The 23,945-nt window shown below is 48.0% G+C and overlaps 7 protein-coding genes and 2 non-coding genes across 9 annotated transcripts; 4 read left to right on the forward strand and 5 right to left on the reverse strand.

Moving 5' to 3' along the window:
• Positions 1-36: 36 nt before the first annotated feature.
• On the forward strand, positions 37-2,481 carry GL50803_0016532 (Ankyrin repeat protein 1; the record flags this gene model as incomplete). Its single annotated transcript, XM_001709229.2, has 1 exon — positions 37-2,481. The coding sequence occupies one exon, from the start codon at positions 37-39 to the stop codon at positions 2,479-2,481; it is 2,445 nt and encodes an 814-aa protein (XP_001709281.2).
• Positions 2,482-2,548: 67 nt separating this feature from the next.
• Positions 2,549-2,620, forward strand: GL50803_00t0007. The gene has a single exon. It is a non-coding gene; the product is annotated as a tRNA-Glu (tRNA).
• A 1,211-nt stretch (positions 2,621-3,831) lies between these two features.
• GL50803_00113319 (High cysteine membrane protein TMK-like) lies at positions 3,832-11,421 on the reverse strand (the record flags this gene model as incomplete). The annotated part of the gene is made up of 1 exon (XM_001709226.1): positions 3,832-11,421. The coding sequence occupies one exon, from the start codon at positions 11,419-11,421 to the stop codon at positions 3,832-3,834; it is 7,590 nt and encodes a 2,529-aa protein (XP_001709278.1).
• Positions 11,422-11,629: 208 nt separating this feature from the next.
• Positions 11,630-12,205, forward strand: GL50803_0028057 (High cysteine membrane protein; the record flags this gene model as incomplete). Its single annotated transcript, XM_001709223.1, has 1 exon — positions 11,630-12,205. One exon carries the CDS (start codon positions 11,630-11,632, stop codon positions 12,203-12,205), a length of 576 nt encoding a protein of 191 aa, XP_001709275.1.
• A 1,211-nt stretch (positions 12,206-13,416) lies between these two features.
• GL50803_00t0006 lies at positions 13,417-13,488 on the reverse strand. Its single transcript has one exon. It is a non-coding gene; the product is annotated as a tRNA-Glu (tRNA).
• Positions 13,489-13,555: 67 nt separating this feature from the next.
• Positions 13,556-13,921, reverse strand: GL50803_00119672 (uncharacterized protein; the record flags this gene model as incomplete). The annotated part of the gene is made up of 1 exon (XM_001709222.1): positions 13,556-13,921. The coding sequence occupies one exon, from the start codon at positions 13,919-13,921 to the stop codon at positions 13,556-13,558; it is 366 nt and encodes a 121-aa protein (XP_001709274.1).
• Positions 13,922-13,971: 50 nt separating this feature from the next.
• GL50803_006920 (Ankyrin repeat protein 1) lies at positions 13,972-18,954 on the reverse strand (the record flags this gene model as incomplete). The annotated part of the gene is made up of 1 exon (XM_001709221.1): positions 13,972-18,954. The coding sequence occupies one exon, from the start codon at positions 18,952-18,954 to the stop codon at positions 13,972-13,974; it is 4,983 nt and encodes a 1,660-aa protein (XP_001709273.1).
• A 293-nt stretch (positions 18,955-19,247) lies between these two features.
• On the forward strand, positions 19,248-21,293 carry GL50803_006919 (uncharacterized protein; the record flags this gene model as incomplete). The annotated part of the gene is made up of 1 exon (XM_038046319.1): positions 19,248-21,293. The coding sequence occupies one exon, from the start codon at positions 19,248-19,250 to the stop codon at positions 21,291-21,293; it is 2,046 nt and encodes a 681-aa protein (XP_037902223.1).
• Positions 21,294-21,295: 2 nt separating this feature from the next.
• GL50803_006918 (DNA damage repair protein) lies at positions 21,296-23,899 on the reverse strand (the record flags this gene model as incomplete). Its single annotated transcript, XM_001709219.1, has 1 exon — positions 21,296-23,899. The coding sequence occupies one exon, from the start codon at positions 23,897-23,899 to the stop codon at positions 21,296-21,298; it is 2,604 nt and encodes an 867-aa protein (XP_001709271.1).
• Positions 23,900-23,945: the final 46 nt, after the last annotated feature.

Raw genomic sequence — 23,945 nt, forward strand, 5'->3', positions numbered from 1 at the left:
AAATCCATTAAATTCCGCCAATGTGGAAAATTTAAAATGTTCAAGATCAAGGACTCCGACAGCTGGTTTTCTGCGGTCTCCGAAGGGAAGGCGAAGCTCGTTGCAGCGTCGGCCAAGTCCTTCAAGGGTTTTCGTAATGAGAACCAAGAAACTGCTCTCATCCTAGCAGCGAAGCTCAACCATCCGGATATTGTTGAAGCCTTAGCTGTGCACGAGGCGAGGCACACAGACAGCAATGGATATACTGCGCTTATGTGGGCAGCTAAGAACGGAGACGCCAGAATGGTCCGGGCCCTCATTAATAGCGAGCGTGATATTGTCTTGCCCGATGGGCGTGATGCGCTATCCTTGGCTGCAGAGGCGGGAAATTTGGAAACCACAAATGCCCTTGTCCCCTTCTTCGAGCTCGCTAGGCCTTCTACTGGACTTTCGGCTCTTGACTATGCGGCCCGTGCAAACCATGGAGAAGTAGTTAAGGCGCTCATTGCAGAGTTCGATCCGGCTGTGCACGTACTCGAAGCAGCACTTCGGCAGGCAGAGATTATGAACCACGGGGAGCTAGCGTCCTACCTTAGGAGTGTTGTTGACTCTAAAGCAGATGGAGTTTCCCCCATAGGCTCCGCGGGTAGTAATTTTGTCTCTCGCCTAGCAACTCCGAATACTCATTCGCCGTGTGCTAGTGTTGTTCCTTTACAGACACACGCAAGCTATGCAGACTGCGAACGGATGGCGGCCTATGCGCACAAGCTTGAGGATGAACTTAGGGAGGAGCGCAGTAAGACGCATATCGATGCTAACCGCATTCTAGGTAAGTCATACACCGACGAGGATCTTCGCATGTACATTGCGACAATGGAGGCCAAATTGGAAGCATCGGATCGTGAGCGTGTAAAGCTGCACGCAGAGATCATGGAGCTTCGTCGGCACTACGGAGATTCGAAGAAGGCTGGTGCAGGTGATATGAATGTGGTTTCTCGTTCTCTAACCGAGCTTCAAAAGCTTAGAAAAGAAAACTCTGACCTTCAGGATGTTATCAAGAGCCAGACTAGCCGCATAAATGGTTTGGTTGCAACTAGCAAGCGTCAGAGTGAGTTGTTGCGTAGCATTAACAAGTCTGGTGCTGATGGAGATAGCGCAATGGGGGCGACCAAGAGTATGCGTGAGTTACATAGTCTGGAGGAAAAGTTGCAGGAAACGGACACACAGTATACAAAACTAAGGAAAGAGCATGGGCGTTTGCGTGGAGAGCATGAAGATCTTAAGGAAAAGTACGAGGAGGCTTGCAAAATGCTGGCCACCAAAGAAAATGGCGAAGATGCAGTAAAGACCCTGAATGCGATGGAGTCTAAGTCAAGGGCGGAGCGTCAGAGAATGAATGACACGAAAATGATGTCGCACCGAAATAGAAGTAGCGCTAGCCCGAGCCATCGTGCTTGTGCTGAGCCTAAGAGCATAATTGAATCTCCCAAACGTGGTAGTTCTTATGGAACGATGGGACCGCCTAGACGCACCGTTAGCAGGCTGACTGAGCAGAACATTCCTGTAATTGCGCCATCTAGTGGGGATGCAGATAGTTTCGCTGCCGCATTTGATAACACGTTGTCGAAGACTCCAAAGGACTCCACTTATAAAACAGCCGGAACATATCAGGCGATAAAGAGTTCCAAGGAAAAAGACAAGGAAATTGCCCAACTTAAGGATGAGCTTTTTAATTGCTATTCTGCAGACGAGGTTGAAAAGCTGCACCGTGTAATTGAACTCCGTGAGGCTCAACTCGCAGATGTTACAAAGGAGCGTGATGCCTTAGGTGCTTACCTGGATCGTTACAACACGTCGCAGTATAATGCGCAACAGGTGGCAGACGAGAACGACCACTTGAAGCGAAGGATTGCTGCACGCGACGAGGCCATCCATAAGATGACACGTGAGCTTTGTACCGTGGCGCGTGCCTCTAGATCAACCATGGAGTCCAAATTGCAGGAAAAGGACCAAGAAATTGCACGACTTAATGAGAAGATTACTGCCTTACATGATGATTATATGCGTTTGAAGAATGACCCCAATATTCCGCAGCAGACCGCGCTCGGGATCGAGTCCCGGGAGAAGTACCTCCGGATGATCGCAGACACGGAGCAGCAGAATCACGTCTACCGGAAGCTCATCCAGGACCAGCAGGCGCAGATCGGCATGCTGGTCGCGCAGCTGGGGGCGGCCGAGAGCCAGGCGCAAGCCCTCGCTGCTGACGGGCTTCGGGGGTCGGCAACCTGGGCCCCCAGCGAGGCGCAGCCAGCTCTGGGGCCGTTCCCGCAGTGCCCGCCCCAGTCCTCTGCCCGCAGCCCTCTGGATGCCCGTCTGCAGGACGTCGAGATCCTCGAGCGGGAGCAGATGGCGGCACAAAGCGGCGCAAAGGCAGCCTCTGACCGTCCCTGGACACCACCGAGCGCAGAGGGCTGTGCGCGGCCCGCAAGCTCATACTCATAAGTAAACACTTCTGTAAGTACTTCTGATAAAAAGAATTAAAATATAAATATATCTGGCGCGCCCCCAGTCCGGCGTAGTATAACGGCTAGAATGGTTGGTTCTCACCCAACAGATCCGGGTTCGATTCCCGGCGCCGGAGCGTTTCCCGCCTTCCTTCGTCTTAGCATACGCCGCCCCACGGTGGGCCCAGACCCTAAGTATCGATTTGCAAAGACAGCTGACCGGACTGTCGCACAAGTAAGTAAGCTCGTGATCTGCAGCCAGTGATGATGCATCCATATTTAGTGAACAATAAACCAATTCCTAGAACTCCGGAATATAACTGGCTGTACTATGAGCCGACACAAGCCTTGAAGATAGATCTGCCACAACGTAATTAACTCTGCGCTGGGCGCCAAAGGTAGCCAGTCTATAGTGAGCTAGGCTCCACAGGTCACATTTAGTATTGCATGCATGAAACGTGCTACTCCTCTACACGGCAAGTATAGCTTGTGAAAGAATGCACACTTGATTCTCGGTGTCTAGCTGCAAAGGTGATACATCTTTTAATGCATAGATGAATGGGTTTTTTGTAGCTCAGATAAAAAAGGTAGAATGGGCATTGGAAGAGCAAAACTCTAGAAGATAGGTTGGCATTCATTAAAAGGTAAGCTTCGAAGTGCACAAGTCTTTCAACCACATTCTCACTTTTAGTTTGAAGATTGTTCCACCTCATACAATCGGATTCTTTTGCAATCGCTGAAATTGTCATACCATCTCTTTCTAATTCTAACTTAATAGGAAACGCAACTACAAAGCCATTGGTTAATGGCCAACGTCACTATCATTACATGAGCTATTAACTACTCATCTCACCATCTTTGTACTATGTTTAGCTTATCTTTTCGAAGAAGACTAGCCCGAGGTCAAATCTCTATAGCACCAGCTGGGCGTACCTCATAGGTATGCAGATTACTAGAAGTATACATTAATACTATGCTTAGTTTCCCCTTTAGTTATATTATTTACCTACATAGTAGAGAGATTGTAAATCGCTCGGAAGAAGAGTGAACTTCTAAAACAAATACTTAGTAGAATAAGATATGCGACACTACTGTTAGCTGTAGCGTCTACCGCAAAAGCGCCGGCCCAACGAATCTTTCTACAGTGGCGCGCAAAGTGTACTCGCGCACGCTACTGTCCTGACCTAGACATGGGACAGAAAATAGCCACTGATAAGAATTTATACCTAACAAGATTTAGAGCGGTTTCAGTCGAATACTAATAAAGCGGAACCATTTATCTAGTCTAACTAGGGTAAGAATAGGTCCCGATTGTTCCAGTTTCACAGAAACAGGAACGTAGATCTGCTCAAGCTGTCAATGGCCGGAGCCCGCTGGCCTGAGATTTATGCTTGGATGCCATCAAACTAAATGTGAGCCCGATGGTCCCGCCTACAAGAACGGTCACGCCAAGGGTGATCCCTGTGATCGCGCCTGGGCCGAGGCGGCGCTTGACCGACGAGCCTCCGCAGTAGTTCTCCAGGGGGAGGTTTCCGTCCGCACAACGGAGGCAGAGGACGGCGCCTGACCCTGCCTGCGCCTGGCAGAGCCCGCACCCGTGGATGCCTGCCATCCGAAGCCCCTGGGGCGCCGTCTGGTCGCAGGGCACACAGTCCCGGGGGCCTCCGAGGGGCGTCGCCTGGAAGTACCTGTCGGCACAGGCCAGACAGCTGGCTGCCGACGAGCAGGCGGCGCACGGAGAGGGGCATGCCAGGCAGCGGTCGCCCGCCAGGTGCCAGCCCCTCTTGCAGGAGGTGCAGACACCCCCGTCGCAACGGGCGCAACCGGCCGCGGTGCACGGGCTGCACGAGCCCCCGGAGAGCCCGTAGCCTTCCGCGCAGGCGTGGCACGTGACCCCCGCCCTTGCCCGGTCTGCCGCGCACACGGCACAGTGTGGAATTCCCGTGAAACCGTTCTGGCTTGTCACATCATCGCACGGGCGGCAATCGGACGGAGCAGAGACAGAGCTCTGCGTCGAGTAGTATCCCTGGCTGCACGCGCTGCATGTGGTGGCAGATGTGCAGCGGAGGCAACCAGGCGCGCAGGGGATGCATTCGCTGCCGCTTGTCCAGAAGCCCTCTGTCGGACAGTCGCGGGGGCACAGGAGCATCCCGTCCAGAGTCAGCGCCTTGCGTCCACTCTCGCACGCCAGACAGACGACCGGGCCCACGCGATCAGCGAGGCGGCACCTCTGGCAGCCGTCGACCCCTGTCCATCCTCCGCCTGCCCCCGCGTCGTTGCACAGCAGGCACCTGCTGGCGCTGGAGTGGGTCGGCCTGACCTCGACGGCATTCTCGTTGCATCCTATGCACGCTATACTTTGCTCCCTACAGAGGCATTGCGGAGGGCAGATCTTGGGGACGCACTCTTCGCCGTTCCAGATGTGCTCTGGGACGCAGCTGGTGCATCTCGTGCTTGTACACGTTGCACAGTTGTCGATCGCGCACGGGATGCAGCTGTCAGCGGCCTCGTAGTACGTCATTGGACAGACTGCATGGCAGGTCACCTCTGTCCCGGTCGAGAGCGCCTTGTAGCCCGGGAGACAGTCCTTGCACAGTGCGGGGCCCGCTACCTTCGGAGCCTCACAGAGCCTGCAGCCACTCACTCCCACCCAGCTGTCCCTGCCAGACGTGTCCGAGCAGGCAAGACAGGCTCCCAGGCCAGGCGTGGTGAACGTGCCAAAGTATCCCTCGGCGCACTCTTTGCATTTATCAGCCCCCATACCATCGCACGTCTTGCACGCTGGGTGGCACGCAATGCAGGACGTGCTCTGGAGATAGTATCCGGCCCTGCAAGCAGTGCACGTGTTGGGGTCGTCTACGCACGCGCCGCAGTTGGGATCGGAGCAGCGCACGCAGCCCTTATCTGTCTTGGAAAAGCCTGCCTTGCATGCAGTGCACCCGGACGTCGACTCCGTGGTGTCTCCACAAATGCTCGTCCCCGGCGCCCTTTCCTTTGTGTAGCAGGCGCCCTCGAAGAGGAACATCCCGTCTCCGCAGTGCGAGCACACGCCCTTGCTGCAGATAAGTCCCTCCTTCGGCTCTGCGCACGTGCCATCCAGAGGAACCTCTCCGTCGATCAGGCAGCGCCCGCAGACGACCTGGCCGTCGACGACCACTGCATCGCGCTCATCGCAGATACCCGTGCCGGGGTACTCGCCTGCGGAGTAGCAGCCCCCCTGGTGGAGGAAGTAGCTCCCTCGGCACGCGGTGCAGCGGCCCTTCTTGGCGTCCTTTACGCATGGACCGGCAAGTGAGCGAGCTTCTCCAGGATAGAGTGTGCAGACGCCGTCGATCGGCACATAATCACTCGACGCGCACTGCGAGCACAGAGACCCGTCCATGACTGTGCAGGAGCCCCAACTGCAAGCGTCCTGCCCCACTCTTTTGCAGGGCTTCGTGCAGTATGCCCCGGCCCCGACGCCTGTCAGCGTGTAGGGCTGAATGCATTCTGTGCAGTACTTCACGTCTATCTCGCAGCTGGCGCAGTTGGAGACGGCGCAGGACATGCACGTCAGCGTCTCCTTGTTGTGACGGTAGCCGGGTCTGCACCGCCGACAGGTTCCGGCATCGCGGCCTGTTCCAAGGACTTCGCAAATCCCACTTCCAGGAGTAGTCGTGATATCATAGCAGCCTCCCTCGTGGAAGAAGTAGTTCTCGGGACATATGACGCATAAACCGCTGGAGCACGAGACACCATCTGGCACATCCTTTGTACACAGGCCATTTATTGGAAACTCTCCTGCAAGATTGCACTGCTTGCAATATGTGCGCCTTCCGACTGTCAGAAGCTCCCTACAAATGCCAGACCCGGGAATCGCGGCAGGGTCATAGCACCCGCCCATGTAGAGCATGTATCCGCGTAGGCACCCTGTGCAGACGCCCTTCCCCTTCTCGCAAACATAGTCTGTGTCATGCCCCGTGCAAGCCCCGTTGATCGGCCACTCGTCATCCAGCGCACACCTGGAACAGTACAGCGAGCCCATCGCCGTACAGCTGCCAGCCTTACAGTTACCAGACTCTGATCTACTGTCGTTGCAGCTTTGGATACACCGCGAGCCGTCCTCGCTAGGAATGTGCTTGTCCTTGCATCGCGTGCAGATGACCCTCTTTGGTGTCTCGCTTGGATAGCACTCTGTGCAGCCGTCAACGCCCGTGTATCCATTTGTTGCACCTGTATCATTACATAGGATGCAGGACTCCTTTGTGGGATCGAGCAGGTCTGTGCTGTAGTACCCGGAGGCACACGATGTGCACACCCCTGCAACCGCTGAGTCGACGGCCACCGCGCAGACCACCGTTCCAGGCGAGCGTCCTATCTCGTAGCACCCCCCGGCGTGCAGGAAGAACCTTGGCCCGCAGCGTGTGCACGACGTGGGGCTTGGTGTGGCAGCGACACATTGCGATCTGATTGCCCTAGTGTTAGCCAATGCAACGCACGAGCCGTCGATCGGGACTTCCCCGTCTCGCTTGCATTGCTTGCAGATCGTGTACGGGCCCAGCGTAGCCTGGTGCTGGCTGTCACATATGGCAGTCCCAGCTGTTGCGCCTTTAGCATAGCAGCCCCCATAGTAGAGGAGGTGCGTGTCCTTGCAAGCCGCACACGTCCCGCTGGATGGGGTTGTACGGATGCAAGCGTCGTCATTTGCCTTGCACTTTCCGTCGATGATAACGCTGCTTAATAGCGCACAGCGGCTGCATGCGAGCGTGCCGTTGACATTGCAGTATCCTGCAGCACAGGACGTGGGAAGCAATCCAACGGGGCATTCCTCAGTACATATGTTATTCCTCAGTGCAAATCTATCCTTGCAGACCTTACACCCAGTACTATCGCACTTCTTACACCCGGGTGTGCATGCAACACACGAGTTCCCACTGGCATAGTACCCATCCTGGCAAGAGGCGCAGGTATTTGCCGCATCGCACGTCAAGCAGTGGAGCACGCTGCAAGCAACACACTTTCCGGCCGCAAGATAGAAGCCGTCTGCGCATCCCGTGCATTTTGTTGCACTATCCTGGCACGTCTTGCAGCTCTTATCACACATCTGACAGAACTCAGCAGACTCATACATCCCATCCGGACACTTAGTAAAGCATGCAACCGTTGCAGGACTTCCATCCTTGGTTATCTGGAATGACTTAACACCCTGTTTGCACGACCTGCAGATGCCATCTCCCTTGACGGTGCAGTCATCCGAGACCTTGCACTCCCCATCAACGGGCACCTCATCCTTCTGCTTACACTTCGCACAAAACGACCCTGCGCCCGATGTCACGACATCCTGGGCGTCGCAGATGTCCCCCGCCTCGAACGACCCCGCTTCATAGCAGCCACCCTTGTACTTGATGTATCTGTGGGTGCAGTATTTGCAGGTGCCATTAGCTTGTTTATATTGTATGCACACGCCTGCGGCCACTGAAGCACACACGCCGTTGACTGGGCCCTCGGCGTCAGCAGCGCACTGGGAGCAGTAGAACGTGCCCAGGACATCACACTTGTCCTTTCTGCACCTGTGCTCCTTGGGGTCTGCCTCTGCCTCAACGCACGTTTGCACGCACTCCGTTCCCCCGTTCATTGGTCTGTAGAACTGCTCGCAGGCAACACAGACCAGGAGTCCGTTGGAAACCTTGCAGCTCTTGCAGTGGGGTATGCCCTTCAGCGTGTCGCTGTTCTCTGTGCACGGAACACACGAGTCGCTGATACTTGAGCGGTCGGGGGGCGCGTAGTATCCCTCTTTACAAATATCACAGATCCCATTGTCAGATCCGATGCTTTTGCATAGTATAGTTCCGGGAGCAAGGTCTGCTGAGACACAACTCCCTTTAAGCAGAAAATGATTGTCAACACAATAATAACATCGTCCAGTAGGCACACGGGCCAAAACGCACGGAGAAAGCTTGCTGTCAGACATAGGAATGCAGTGCCCATTAACTGGCAGATCAGATAAAATGCTACATCGGAAGCAATACGTCACGCCATCCATTACAGCATACTCGCCACAAATGGCGTTTCCTGGATAGGTCTTTGGATTATAGCAACCATTCTTATAATAAAAGAATAATCCTGCGCATCCAGTGCATGTACCATTTGGCACACCCGACTTCTTACATATATTCTCCTTATCGACACTAGTACATTTGCCATCGATAAGAGCATCTGTATTCAACGCGCACTTTGAACAAAAGGTAGCTCCAAGCACATTACAAAAATCAACGGCACACTGACCTGATCTAGGTTGTAGCGAGTCAGTCGGGAGAGGGCAGCTTTCCTCGCATACACCGTTAACCAATAAATAGCGATCTAGACAGCTTGTGCAGTGTCCTGGACCAGAGATTAGGGGAGCTAAACACGTTCTACAAAAAGCTATACCGGTGTAGCCGAAAATTCCACCTACATCGCTACAGTGAATGCACGATTGAATCGTTGAGCTTCGAACAGGATTGAGATAATAAGTTGGTCCACATACTTCGCAAACGCCTGCTCTTGCTTTAGTGCATATCTGTGGATAAAATTCTGGTGTAAAGCAAACTGTACGGTGCAAGAAATATCCAGCTCCACAACCAGTGCACACTCCCTCTTTGCACGTATTTCCATAAGTTTCGGTGGTGCAAGATCCGTTAATAGGATATTCTGTTTCGAGAGTGCATTTCTTACAATATGTAAATCCATAACCTGTAAGTGTGTGTTCCTTTTCACATATCGGTATTACTGGCTTAATCGTATTGTAACATCCACCGTAGTAGAGAAGATAGCCTTTTGAGCATCTCCGGCATCTACCGCCCTCCATAACAGCACACTCGGGAGCATCTTCCCGTAGAGGCCGGCAAACCCCATCTATGGGAACCTCACGTTCTATACTACACCTTTCGCAGAATGTCTTATCACGAACAACACATCCTCCGTAAATGCAGCCCCCAGGCGTGAGTTCCTCCGTGCAAGCTTTAACACATGAGTCCTTACCTTCATTCTTTTGAAGCTGATAACTATAAGCGCAACTATTGCAAACGTCCACGCCCCCATCACAGTTTACGCAGTACTTGATGTTACATGGTCTGCATTCTGATCCAACATGGGTATATCCAGAGGCACAAACTGAACAAGTAGCTGTGTCGTCGACATCCTTACAAATACTGAGGCCGATGGGCGTTCCTTTTTCATAGCATCCTCCTTTGTAAGGAAAATACCGAGGTGGACACTCTGTGCAGCGGCCAGATACTACTTTGGCGCCCATTAAGGCAGATGTGCACTGTCCATTTATGGGGCACTCATTATCATTTGCGCAACAAGAACAAAGTGCAGACGAGAAAATGTTGCAATGATCAGACTTACATGACCCCGGAGCAAGACCGTTTGTCCAGCACGATATTTCGCAGTGATTTTCTGTTAGGAGATATCCCCTTTCGCAGACTGTGCATTGCGCTCGTTGGCCTCGTGGAAGAGGTAAGCATTTTGCACAGTGAGCTATGCCAGCGTTATCGTACTGAAGAAGTACATCATTACAATACTTGCACATACCTTTCCCCATCGAAAACACTTGAAAGAATATTTCTGGAGCACAAGAAGTACAATCATTCGCGTTAGGACCAAGGCATGAAGCACAATTTGAATGGCATGGAATACAATCTCCTCTGTTGCGAAAATAGTTGTCTACACACGCTTTGCATTTCCCAGCATTATCCACCTCGTTACATATGACGTTTCCTGGAGCAGATTCTGGGGAATAACATCCACCTTGGTAAATGAAGTAATTCTTACCACAAGAGGTACACTTAATAGAGACAGGTGTTGGTAGACCGCCGGCTGAATCTCGACAACCAGAAGTTACAACTAGCGGATTATTGTATGGCACACATACTCCGTTGATTGGAACGAAACCAGGCGTACCACATTTCGCACAAAAGGTTGCACCCCTAATATCAGTAGTGTAGGCACATGCCTTAAGTCCTAGCTCAGTATCCACACGATAACATCCGCCTTGAAAAAGGATGTATCCCTTTCCACAGTTATCACACATTCCCAACGAGATGGATATATGGAGACAAATATTCTGGTCATTAGAAGTGCAAACTCCGTTAATCGGTACTTCGGTGCCAAGAGAACAGTGGGCACAGAGTTTGTTCTCAAAAGCAGTACATCCATCTTCAGCACACTTTCCAGACTTGGCTATTTTACTTTTATCACAAGTGAGAATACATGTACGAGTCTGTGAATCATATGAATAGTTATCAATACAAAGAAGACACTCATTAGGCGTTGCACCCGTACACATCAAGCAATTGCTAGGGCAAGTAAGACACTGATTTCCAGCCAAATAATATTGTGCTTGACAAGAGAGGCATTTCAAAGAATCACTGGTACTCATTGTACAAGAGCGACAATTTTCTATACCGTAAGGTTTATCTGAACACCTTTTACAGAGAGACCCATCAAGAAAACGATCCGGAGGACAACTCAGGCACTGATTTTCAGAACTTCCAGAACAAGAACTGCAGTGAGCATGACAGGTCTTACAAGTCTGAGGAGTTGCTTGAGTGTCGAGATAGTAACCTAAAGAGCATATTTTGCAAAGATTCCTGGCTAGATCAACGCAAATAAGATTTCCAGGACTATAAAGTATATTGTAACACCCGCCCTCATGAATGAAATAATTCTTTTCTACACATGAAGAACAGGTTTTAGCAGAGTTTTTAAGAGGCTTACCTGCCTCAGAAGCGCAGCCGGAGGCCACAGCCCTGGGGTCGTCGTACGGGATACAGAGTCCGTTTATAGGAACCTCACCAGGGGTGGCACACTCAGAACAATACCGGCCCTCTAAAATAGTGCATTTTCCTATAGCGCACTCTCCAGGTCGATTCCCATGGGTACATGAGAGTGCAAGTCCAAAAATGATCGCCAGCATGTGATGCTATTTTTACATAAACGCCTTTATACATTAGAATCACACATCATAAATTTGGCTTTTCCAGAGCTAATTTCCTATTTTTGAATACAAAAATATATTCCCATCTTTCAATCTGGTCTATTTATCACACTACAGTAGTGTTATTTAAACGCTCGTATGTGATGCTCCTAAAGATGGTTGAATCGTGCTAATTTTGCATTGTATTATGTGCGCGGCAGACCGGGCAAGGGCGGGGGTCACGTGCCACGCCTGCGCGGAAGGCTACGGGCTCTCCGGGGGCTCGTGCAGCCCGTGCACCGCGGCCGGTTGCGCCCGTTGCGACGGGGGTGTCTGCACCTCCTGCAAGAGGGGCTGGCACCTGGCGGGCGACCGCTGCCTGGCATGCCCCTCTCCGTGCGCCGCCTGCTCGTCGGCAGCCAGCTGTCTGGCCTGTGCCGACAGGTACTTCCAGGCGACGCCCCTCGGAGGCCCCCGGGACTGTGTGCCCTGCGACCAGACGGCGCCCCAGGGGCTTCGGATGGCAGGCATCCACGGGTGCGGGCTCTGCCAGGCGCAGGCAGGGTCAGGCGCCGTCCTCTGCCTCCGTTGTGCGGACGGAAACCTCCCCCTGGAGAACTACTGCGGAGGCTCGTCGGTCAAGCGCCGCCTCGGCCCAGGCGCGATCACAGGGATCACCCTTGGCGTGACCGTTCTTGTAGGCGGGACCATCGGGCTCACATTTAGTTTGATGGCATCCAAGCATAAATCTCAGGCCAGCGGGCTCCGGCCATTGACAGCTTGAGCAGATCTACGTTCCTGTTTCTGTGAAACTGGAACAATCGGGACCTATTCTTACCCTAGTTAGACTAGATAAATGGTTCCGCTTTATTAGTATTCGACTGAAACCGCTCTAAATCTTGTTAGGTATAAATTCTTATCAGTGGCTATTTTCTGTCCCATGTCTAGGTCAGGACAGTAGCGTGCGCGAGTACACTTTGCGCGCCACTGTAGAAAGATTCGTTGGGCCGGCGCTTTTGCGGTAGACGCTACAGCTAACAGTAGTGTCGCATATCTTATTCTACTAAGTATTTGTTTTAGAAGTTCACTCTTCTTCCGAGCGATTTACAATCTCTCTACTATGTAGGTAAATAATATAACTAAAGGGGAAACTAAGCATAGTATTAATGTATACTTCTAGTAATCTGCATACCTATGAGGTACGCCCAGCTGGTGCTATAGAGATTTGACCTCGGGCTAGTCTTCTTCGAAAAGATAAGCTAAACATAGTACAAAGATGGTGAGATGAGTAGTTAATAGCTCATGTAATGATAGTGACGTTGGCCATTAACCAATGGCTTTGTAGTTGCGTTTCCTATTAAGTTAGAATTAGAAAGAGATGGTATGACAATTTCAGCGATTGCAAAAGAATCCGATTGTATGAGGTGGAACAATCTTCAAACTAAAAGTGAGAATGTGGTTGAAAGACTTGTGCACTTCGAAGCTTACCTTTTAATGAATGCCAACCTATCTTCTAGAGTTTTGCTCTTCCAATGCCCATTCTACCTTTTTTATCTGAGCTACAAAAAACCCATTCATCTATGCATTAAAAGATGTATCACCTTTGCAGCTAGACACCGAGAATCAAGTGTGCATTCTTTCACAAGCTATACTTGCCGTGTAGAGGAGTAGCACGTTTCATGCATGCAATACTAAATGTGACCTGTGGAGCCTAGCTCACTATAGACTGGCTACCTTTGGCGCCCAGCGCAGAGTTAATTACGTTGTGGCAGATCTATCTTCAAGGCTTGTGTCGGCTCATAGTACAGCCAGTTATATTCCGGAGTTCTAGGAATTGGTTTATTGTTCACTAAATATGGATGCATCATCACTGGCTGCAGATCACGAGCTTACTTACTTGTGCGACAGTCCGGTCAGCTGTCTTTGCAAATCGATACTTAGGGTCTGGGCCCACCGTGGGGCGGCGTATGCTAAGACGAAGGAAGGCGGGAAACGCTCCGGCGCCGGGAATCGAACCCGGATCTGTTGGGTGAGAACCAACCATTCTAGCCGTTATACTACGCCGGACTGGGGGCGCGCCAGATATATTTATATTTTAATTCTTTTTATCAGAAGTACTTACAGAAGTGTTTACTTATGAGTATGAGCTTGCGGGCCGCGCACAGCCCTCTGCGCTCGGTGGTGTCCAGGGACGGTCAGAGGCTGCCTTTGCGCCGCTTTGTGCCGCCATCTGCTCCCGCTCGAGGATCTCGACGTCCTGCAGACGGGCATCCAGAGGGCTGCGGGCAGAGGACTGGGGCGGGCACTGCGGGAACGGCCCCAGAGCTGGCTGCGCCTCGCTGGGGGCCCAGGTTGCCGACCCCCGAAGCCCGTCAGCAGCGAGGGCTTGCGCCTGGCTCTCGGCCGCCCCCAGCTGCGCGACCAGCATGCCGATCTGCGCCTGCTGGTCCTGGATGAGCTTCCGGTAGACGTGATTCTGCTGCTCCGTGTCTGCGATCATCCGGAGGTACTTCTCCCGGGACTCGATCCCGAGCGCGGTCTGCTGTGAAACTACCGTGCTTTTTCGAAGGGAAGTAACAAGCGAATAATTTCAGTTCTTTCTGCCTTTATAGCCAAATCAAGTGCAGTAGCCCCGTCAGCCCTCTCCACGCCAGATTCGTATTCTCTGAGCACACTTACGGCATTTTTGTTTCCCATTTGTGATGCGAGCATTAAGGCTGTTGTACCATCTGGCCTGACACATCCTACATGGCGCAACTGTCGCCTCAAAACTCCAATTGGTGCATTCGAAAGTACAGCTCTCATCAGAGGAGTATCATCATGGTGTTCTTTAAGTAGAGCATCGCCATAAGAATCTTCGGTCTCGATCTTATGATTCGTTGCTGTATTAATGGAGGAAGCAATGCCAGATGAAGACTCTAGATATCCATCTAGTTTCCTATCTGCCATGAGCATTCTTAGCTTCTTATTAGTTTGAGAAAGAGCATCAAGTCTTTGTAATGCTCCATCATGCTCCTTGCTTAGCTGCTCATATGACTCCTTATACTCACTTAAATGGTTTCTAGTGGAAATAAGTTGCTGTTCGATATCATGGACCTGCCTATTTAGAGCTGTCGTCGTTTCATCCATATGAGATTTGAGATTGATAAATGAATGCACTGTTCTATTCAGTTTATCTTGTAATTCCTGCTTCTCTGACTCTAATAGCTCAACTGTACTAGATAAATTAATATCAGGCTCGGTAGCAGTGTCTGTCTGTGTCTGCGCTATAAGTGCTGTTAATGCTAGGTTTTCGTTAGCAAGTTGAGAAGCAGATGTGCGTAACTCTAATTGCTCTCTACGAGCTACCTGAAGCTCTGATGTGATATTGGACAGTTCCCTCTCAAGTTGAAGCCCTCGGCTAGTTTCTAACTCCAGCTGCCTCTTGGCAGATTCTAATTCTATAGAAATCTCGTAATTCTTACCCTTTAGTTCATCTTTCTGTTGTTTGAGGTCCAGTAACTCTGCATTCCTCTTGTCACTTATAATGTTATCATGTTCAGTCAAAGCTATGCGCTCTTGAAGCTGATTTTCTGCCTTCCTTAGCAATGCTGTAACGGTGCTTATTTGATTTTCCTTTGAAGCTAGCTCTTCACGAAGATACCGTATTTCGTTCTGATGAATAGATAGCTCATTCTCAGCGTTATCTATGATATCACGTGTCGCTTCAGTTTCTAGTAATTCATGACGTAAAGAGCGATTGAGAAGTTCTGTCTGGTGCAACTTAGATTGTATAGATGCCATCTGAATACTCAGATGTTGGACAGTTTGAACAAGTGAGTTAGGAACGGCTACTTTATCTACTTCTGTGTATTTTTGTATTGAGTTGGAAAGTGTGCGACTGAGAGATAAATGGTTAAATGCAGAGTTTCTTGCATCTGTGCTTATATTACAAAGATCTAATGCTGAATCTTCCTCGTTTCCACCACAAATACTCTGTAGCAGCTCCGCATATTGTATCCCCGAGAGTGTTATAATAGAATCAGCAGGAGAAAGCTCCGAATAACAGTCATGTAAAGATACGTTCAGATCGCTCTTCTTTACCGTGGTTGTTTGAGAAGTGCTCCGGGGAACTATAATGTTAACAATACTCGGGTCAGCATCATATTCATTAATCTCATTCAAATTCTCTGCTTGTTGCATTATAACATCGCGTGCTGGCTGGTTGTCAACGTCTGCATTGGAATGCAATTTTGTTGATGTAGACTGATATATTGCTGTTTGAACAATCTTGTCGCTGAATTGTATCACATCGTGGTTTTCTAAATTATCCACGGTTTGAGTCTCTGTTGAAATAGCATTTTGGCGTTGCAAAATGGTGCGCCGCAACTCAACTAATTGTGCATTAACATCTAAGAGCTCATCTTGTAACTCATCATTTCGTATCTGTAATTCCTGTCTATTTTTAATTATAGAATCAGATGCATCTCTTGCACGTTGAACTTCACTTTGCAATTGCTGGATTCGAAGATCCTTTTCTTGCACTTCAAGGTTAAGCTTATGGATATGCTGTTGAAGCGTTTCTTCAGTCGTTTTGTTCGCTGACGCTAATAGCTGACCTGCTATTTGCTCATTTGCAATGGATAACTTATTCTGAAGGTCATCATTTTGAGTATTGAGGGAGTCACATAATTCCTCAAGGTAACGTAGTCGTGCAGAGGTATCAGATGTGGGCACATGTCCTTTGACATCATGTTCTTGAGATAAACTATATAGGCCTTTTGGAGCAGAGGCTATTTGGGTTTCTAGTTGTAAACTGGAAACATGAGGCTCAGGATTGGCCGATCCGGATGTATCTAGATGTACAAGTACAGATGAAAGTTGTATGGTATCTGAATCTGATATCGCAGGACGTTTGTCTGTCTGTGTAAGAGTTAGCACGTTGGCTGATTCTTCTAAATCTAAATAGTCTCGAATAATGTGTGTCGTCTGTCCATATGCATTATCTGATCCACTAGACCTAGAGATACTTCTAGACAATATTAGGCTTTGAGCCATGATAGACCGATCAACCAGTTGACATGATTGATCCGAGATTTGTCTTAGCTTCTCTGATAGCTGCACAATCGTATCATTTGCTAACAGCAGATCGTGTTCTGCTTGGGTATTCAGAGCAATTTGTTCAGTAAGTTGAATAATTTGAACATCCTTGGCTTTAAGTAAAGGTATCATCTCCTGTAGGTTCTCTACTTCTAGCATCTTTTCTTCTAACTGTTTTTTTAAATCGACTAGGTCATCTGTCGAGTGGGCAGATGCAACAGTCTCGTATTCTGCTAATTTTGCATCTAAAATGTGAACCAGTTTGGATAGCTCATCATTCTCATCTCTCACTTGCTGTAGTTCTAACATCACGGATTTGACATCAGTATTATCAGAAACATCAGCAAGTTTATCAGACACTGCACAATCTGGGGTACGTTGTAGCTCTTCCTCCCGACGTTTCTCTAACTCTGTGATTTGCTCCTTGCTCTTTCTGAGCTCATCTTCTACAGATAACTTTGATAGCTTAACCTCCTCAAGCTGAAGAGAAAGGCTGGCTATCATTCTGGACGTTCCTGAGGCATTTGTTACCTGACTAAGCTCCTCCAAGTCACGAATCTTCAAACGCTGATCATCAATAAGCTTTTCCTGTTCTGCCACTTTATCTCTTAGTTGGGTGATTGTCTCATCAACGGGAAATACTTCATTAACTGCGCTTTTTTCTAAAAATCTATAAATACTACTGTTCTTATCTATAACAATCGATGGACTGGAAAACAAATTTGGAGCATTTAAGTCCAAGCCAAGACAATCGTTTTCCTGCATGCTTTTCAGGGTGTTCATAGATGCTCCCGATAGTCCACCATTAGGGCTAAGTAAAGAGTTGGTACTTTGAGAATCCTCCAAAATACTGCTCAGATCAGTTGGAGCAGCAATAGTAATCTTGGGTGACTCAGAGACTGCAGTTAACACGGCGGAATTGTGGACAACCGAGGGTATGCCTGTGTGCTCATACGGGCTTGCAGTCCTAGTGAGTTGTCGTGAGGGTTCAATTGGAGAAAATGATAGAGGTTCTTCCTTTAATAAAAGAATAAGAGATTGTAAAACAGAAGACATTGCATCTGGTAGATTGGAATCGTAAATATTTGCAGATTGCACTAAAGCTTTAAGAGATTGGATTAAACCAGTGTGTTCTTGCGTCAGTGTATTAAGCTGTTCAGCCTGGTGCTGTGAGAGAGACTCGTGCTCAGACAACCGGGCCGTGAGATCAGTGATTGCTTTTTCCTTTTCTTCTAATTGGCCAAACAACAAACTGATTGCATCGTCTTCTTGTGTGAGTACCTGTTGAATATTTCCATTCTCATCCGTCAAAATAAGCTCCTTAGGAGCCTGCTCTGTATTCAGGCCAATGTTATCAGAAGCTATAGTCATAGAAGTGGACGCAGACTTGCGTTCAATCTGAATTTCTGCCTTCAAGTCAGTAATAGTCTTAGTTAGTATAGCAATAGTTCCATTTCTGAGCTCTAGCTCTTGATTTAGCAGAGCTATTTCGGCTTCCAACGTAACCTTGGCTGCTTCGTCGCTAGTTATCAGAAGGGGGTCGTTTTTAAGCAAAATATGGCCAATTTGCGATTGCATTTCTGATAGAGACAGCCGTAATCGAGTGTTTTCCTTCATTAAAGAGGCCAATTCAGGAGTTTGATTAGTCTGTAAAGATGCAGACTTAACTACTTGTTCTCCCGATGAGGTAATTATTTTATGGTCTAAAATGTGGGCGCCTATTGTTAGAGATGCTACTTGTAATCTGAGACGTTCCAATTCTTCTTTTTGTGAACAAATAAGTGATGCTGCTGGGTATTCTTGCAACTTCCCATGTATCAATGACTCCAGCTGTTTCATCTCGTTATTCTGTCGAACAAATACATCACGAAGAACCGTGTTTGCATTCAGAAGCGCTTTGAGATCGTCGCGCTGCCGTACAACAAGAGATTGAAGGGAATCCAATTGAACATAAGCCTCAGACAGCTCGCTAACCATCTTCTTGACCTGCTCAGCGTTATACTCCTGAACGCACGCAACGGTTTCAACCCGAAAGAGGAGTTCACCACTACCTTCACTGTCAGTGGAATTCTCCGTAGGAAGTTCCTTACTATAATACTGAGCCATAGCTCTCATAGCACGATAGCTACGAGACCAATGTGCCACATTGTATGCGGTGTATAGGTCCTTTAGGAGAATGTGGCCTTCCAAATCCAATAGGCAAAGACACACTTCCGGATTATCAGCTTCAGCAGCAAGCATTAGTGCTGTATAGCCCCGGTTGTCACAACAGCCTGCCTCGTGCTGCTTGAGAATATGCACCATACGATAATCATTGCGCATTGCAGAGTACATAAGGCCTGTGAGACCGCTGGGAGTCTTAGTTCCCTTGTACCTAGCAAGGGAATGCTGAACAACTGCATAATCGGACCGAAGAATGGCGTCAAACCAGCCTTCTTCATTCTCAATTAGCATTTTTCGGAACGTTAGAAGTAGTTTGTTTTGGCTTACGTCGACCCGGTACGTTAGCTCTTACTGATGTTGTTATCCTTATAGGCCATGACATCTAGTAAACATCTTTATGCTGTCTTTTGTGTAAACGAGCTGAGTCCTGCCAAATTGAACGGTTAATTGTTATGATTAGTTGACACTCATAGAAGAGCCAGAGAAAGAAACCTGTATCTATGCATGTACTACTTGTACTGTTTGAATGAATAAGTTTCAGGCGTAGAACATGGAGATAGACCTAAAAGCTGATACAAAAGTTTATGGAGAATGACGAGCGGAAAGCCAGCCTGTCAAGCCTTTTGAGGGAATTAGAGGACAATGCAGCCCTCAGGCTAAGGTGCTTAGCTCTTGAGGAAGAGATCCAGCGGCTTAGTTTAGTCTTACAGAATACACAACAGGCAAATGATATCTTCTCTCCAAGACTCAATGACACTAGCAATACTGCAAATATTCCATGTGGTCTCTGCACTAGCATGCTTCCAAAAGTAGCAGAATTGCAGGGAGTAGTCAACGTGCTAAATGTAGCCGTAAAGGAAGCCGCGGCGTCTAATGACACACCATCATACCGGATTCCATCAACACTAACAGAAAGCCTCAGAGAGGATATTAGAAATGCTTATCTTTGGCTCCAACGGATGCTGGAGGCACATTCAGAAGAAATCCAAGAAGATTGCAATCTGAAACAAATATCTATAGAGATACTTAAATTGCTTGCGCAGAGGGGGGAGCATAATAAGTTACTAGAAAACTACAAAGCCTTGGCTGCTGAAAATGCCGAACTTATGAAACGTATTACACAGCTAGAATGTAGAGACAGAGTAGGGACAGTAGGTGAAAGGTACGAGGAGGACAGCGAAAAAGTTATGCCAGCTGAATGTGACGTTAAGTTATTAAACGATCAGATAACCACTTTGACTCATCGCGTCGAAGCTTTAACATTTTCGAACAGGTCTCTTAAGAACGAGTTGCTAATTAAAACAAAAAGTGCATCAGCTTTAGAGTCTAAGCTTGAGAACTATATTGCCATACAGCAAAGCTATCTGGCTGTATGCGACAAGATAGAGGAGCTATGCGAGCGCACCGTTTACAGCAATAGAGAAGATGATGCCAATCTGAATAATAATTTATTAGTTCACAATATTTGTAATACTCTGACAATCGTAGCAGATCAGCTATTTGAGATCTCTGCCCTATTCACTCAAACCAGCCCTGCAGAAATGCAGCCAGTCCTTCATCAACAACCCCATTCCTGGGGAGTAACTAGCATAATAGCCCGGTGTGCTCAGCTTAAGGATATTAACCAAAGGCTGCAAATAGAATTGGAAACAACAAAATATGAACAGTTGCATAAATTTAAGGAGCAACAGGAAATAATTGGTGCTAAAGAGAGGTATATAGAAGAGCTACTTACGAAATTATCAATAGAAAATACTCTGTGTGCACATAGTACCGATTCCCATCAGTCACCCCTTTCAGACAGCATCGACGATGTAAAAAATATTGAAGATCTACAGAAATTTATAGAACACTTAGAACACACAGAAAGATCTACGGCCACTTTGAGCATAAACTCTTTGAAGCAGATTTTGGCCGCCGCAAAGTCTAACTCTCTGATGGCTGAGAGTGTATTAACTAGCATATCGTCATTACGAAATGATTTACCCATAGATACGTTGAGAAATCTATCAGTAACTCTGTCAACCGGTATCCGGGATGGCACAGAGCATTCTCTATCCATTGTCACGACATCAGAAGGAACTAATACTCCAATACGTTTAACTGAGAAGGAATACCATACCCTAAAGGAAACGATTTCTGGCTTGACCCATTTATTGTTGTGCTCCTCTGATACCCTTGGGGATCAAAAAGTTGAAGAGGAGTGTGAAGCTGAAGGATGTGGTGAACGTGACTATGTACTCGAAAATAAGCAATCTCCTGGCTCAATAGAAGAAGAGTTGCCCTTGGAAGAGACAAGCAAGGTGGCCTTAAGTGAAGCTGAGAGTATATTGTTGGATAAAGGTAAAAGCGATATAGCAAGTGAAGATAAAGACACAAGTCCTCCAGAGCAGTGCTCTTCTGACTCTGGAAAAACCACTGAGAAAGGTAGCACAAGCAAACCAACTATAATAATTAAATCCTTGAAAAAGCCTGCCCATCAGAAGCGAAAAATAAGTGTCTGTCTTTCATCACCAAGTTCAAATCAGAGCTCCCAGAAGACGATAGACTCAAATTCCGAGGATGAGTTCAGCAAAGAAAAGTCTACAACAGATAGATGGAGGGCCCTAGATACCGAAGATATATGGTAACATCATAGTATTTTATTAGAAAACCTCATGTTTACGTAGTCACACGTTTCCTTGGTAAATTGATATCTCTTAGACAAGTATAAGACCCCTTCTAAATCCCCATCAGAGCAGAGCTGTACCACAAAGCTATGTAGAGCAGCCTGCAGAAGCCATTTGCGCGTCTCAGCGGATTCACCCGATACGTCCCGACTCAGCATAAGGTTGACTGCATCACCATAAGCTTTTACACGCATCTCCACGTCTGTGCTAAAAAGACAGGTATGCTCATATGCCCTCGAAGGCATGGAGTACGCTTTGGTATAGTGTGTGAGTGGCCGCACCGATTCATTTAGGCGACATGCAGGGCCTTTATGTCCAGGTAGATCAGTGGCCAAGGGTGCTTCCGATTCACACTGCTCCTTAAAGGCGTCGCCAGGTGTGTCACTGTCAGATAGCGTTTGAGAGCTGTGGTTACTAGTATCAGCTACATTACTTACACCGGTGTTTATCAGTAGGTGAGACAGAGTTGAAGAAGCTTCATATAGAACGTCGAAAGCACCTTGTTGATGCAAGGATGGTTTAGCCCCGAAGCTCCTCTCTATAGGTCGTTGATGAGTTGAGCAAGAATTTGCTCTAGAAAGTAAGCCTTTCGGGACTTGACTCCACAAGTCCTTTACGCATCTTTTCGCAGCACTCTTCAGAATGTGATAATCTGGTTTGGGAGTGGTAGAAACAGTAACATTGAAAAGTTCTGTAGTTGCAGTAATAGAGTAGTGATCTGTATTAGGCTCATTCTGGATTTCATTCGCTAAAGGGTTGGACTGTTTCAATTGAAGTGTGATGGTGAGCTTTGTTTCAGATGTCAGTGAAAGGTTTTTGCGTAGCATTCGTAAATAGAGTTCTGTGATCAATGGAGACACAGATTTGTCTAAAGAAATATCGTCTTGTAGAGAGTGCACTTGTCCAGGAAGAGGTCTAGTCAGTATGCTGAGGCGCCTTAATGCCTTTGAAGATAGCGTTTCTGTAGACTTTTTGTGTATCTGTTTGCTTTCCAAGGTGTTGAGGAAAAGCTTGCGAGCTCTAGGTTGAAGCCCTTCTGTTCTGACAGGAAAAAATCCTTTCGATGCGTCATCAGTGCGCCCCTTCAGCATGGAAATTAGCTGCTTCGCTTGGTCTACGCTAATTATTTGGCAGATATCTCCAATTTGTGCACTTAGAATCTCTCCACACTTGGTAATTCCAAGTTGTTCAGCAAATTGCTGCTCTACCTCTGAAGAAAGGCCTGGAAGAAAAGACAGAGGTCTATTAATTAACAGTGTTCTACAGGTAGATGACGTAGCAGAGAATATTCCATTAGAACCGGCCAGCTTTGTGGCAATTTGAGCTGCAAAGAGGGAGTCACCAAATCCCAAGGAGCAATGCAAGCCAGTCTCTTGAAGAACACGCTGTTGCAGTTGTAACCCTAGTGCTAAGCAACTATTACCATTAGCTGCAGAAAGACTAACGTGGCCCGATAAATCTAGAACTGCCTCGTTGTAATTCATGGGCATGATAGCTTTGCTGAACTGGCCAAGAACTTTAAATAACTCCTGACCTTTAGTATTATACATTTTGGTATCATAGCTTAGAACCTGAGTAGTGGGACAGCGTTCAAAGGCCTCTCCTACCGTCATACCAGATTCAATTCCCATTTGCTTGGCAGCCTTGGTACAGTCCAGAATAATAGCTCCATCGTTGGCTTCCTTGCTATCAAATTGGTTGGCAATAATAACGGGTGCTCCAATCAACCGTGTTCTTTCATTAGAAGACAGAAAGCTTAAGGAGGAAGATATGAAAAATGCATCAACGTATACGTGACAAAGGACATACATGTTTTTTGAGTGTATTGGAGTGGGACCTGTTGGAGGGTGCGTTAAAAGATAGTCAGTCATTTCGAGTTTCCACGCAGACATCTGCTGATCAAAATGTTGCTTTTTGCATACAATTGGAGTTGCCCTATATGTATTTGTGACGCCGACATTTTTGTATTTAATGGATGGGCCTCCTATGAACGATCCGCTCATCAATCTGGATCTTGGGCGCAGAAAACGCCATTGCAATAGACTCTTAGCCACTCGCATCCTTCCCTCTCTAGTACATTGATAGTAGTCCGCTTTGTTGAGAAACTCCTCTGGGGAAGACGGAAGCTTTTCATTTAGTAACGCCTCAATGGCCTGCAACCTAGTAACGGCTGCAGACTCGAAATATGCATCTGGCGACTCGTCATGATTTATTGTTTCGAACTGAGCACTCTCAACTAACCGTTGCTGCGAATGACTATCGGTAGCGAAATAGTTACGCTCGTCTAAACGCTTGTTTGAATTGAAGCAATCTATAATCCATCGAGGATGAACAACATGAATTCCAGCATCATCTATATTCCACTGTGGAGTCCTTACTGGATCTAAAATCACGTGTGTGACAGCTGAGCTCATCTTGAAGACACAGCGTGCCCCGGCCCTAGTAGCAAGAACTCGAAGCCTGAGGGGCGAGGGAGTTGTGGGTCCCTTGCAGTAAATAGTGCAGTTGCTGAGAGGAAGATCTGCGGTGTGCAATGGTTGAGCTCGCAACAATAATCGATAGCTCATTCGATCTGTAAAACCTTAGCCTAACGTTGATTCACGCCTGACTGTT

The sequence above is a fragment of the Giardia intestinalis genome, chromosome 5 (genome assembly GCF_000002435.2).
Source record: "Giardia intestinalis strain WB C6 chromosome 5, whole genome shotgun sequence".
In the NCBI taxonomy this organism is placed as follows: Eukaryota; Fornicata; order Diplomonadida; family Hexamitidae; genus Giardia; species Giardia duodenalis.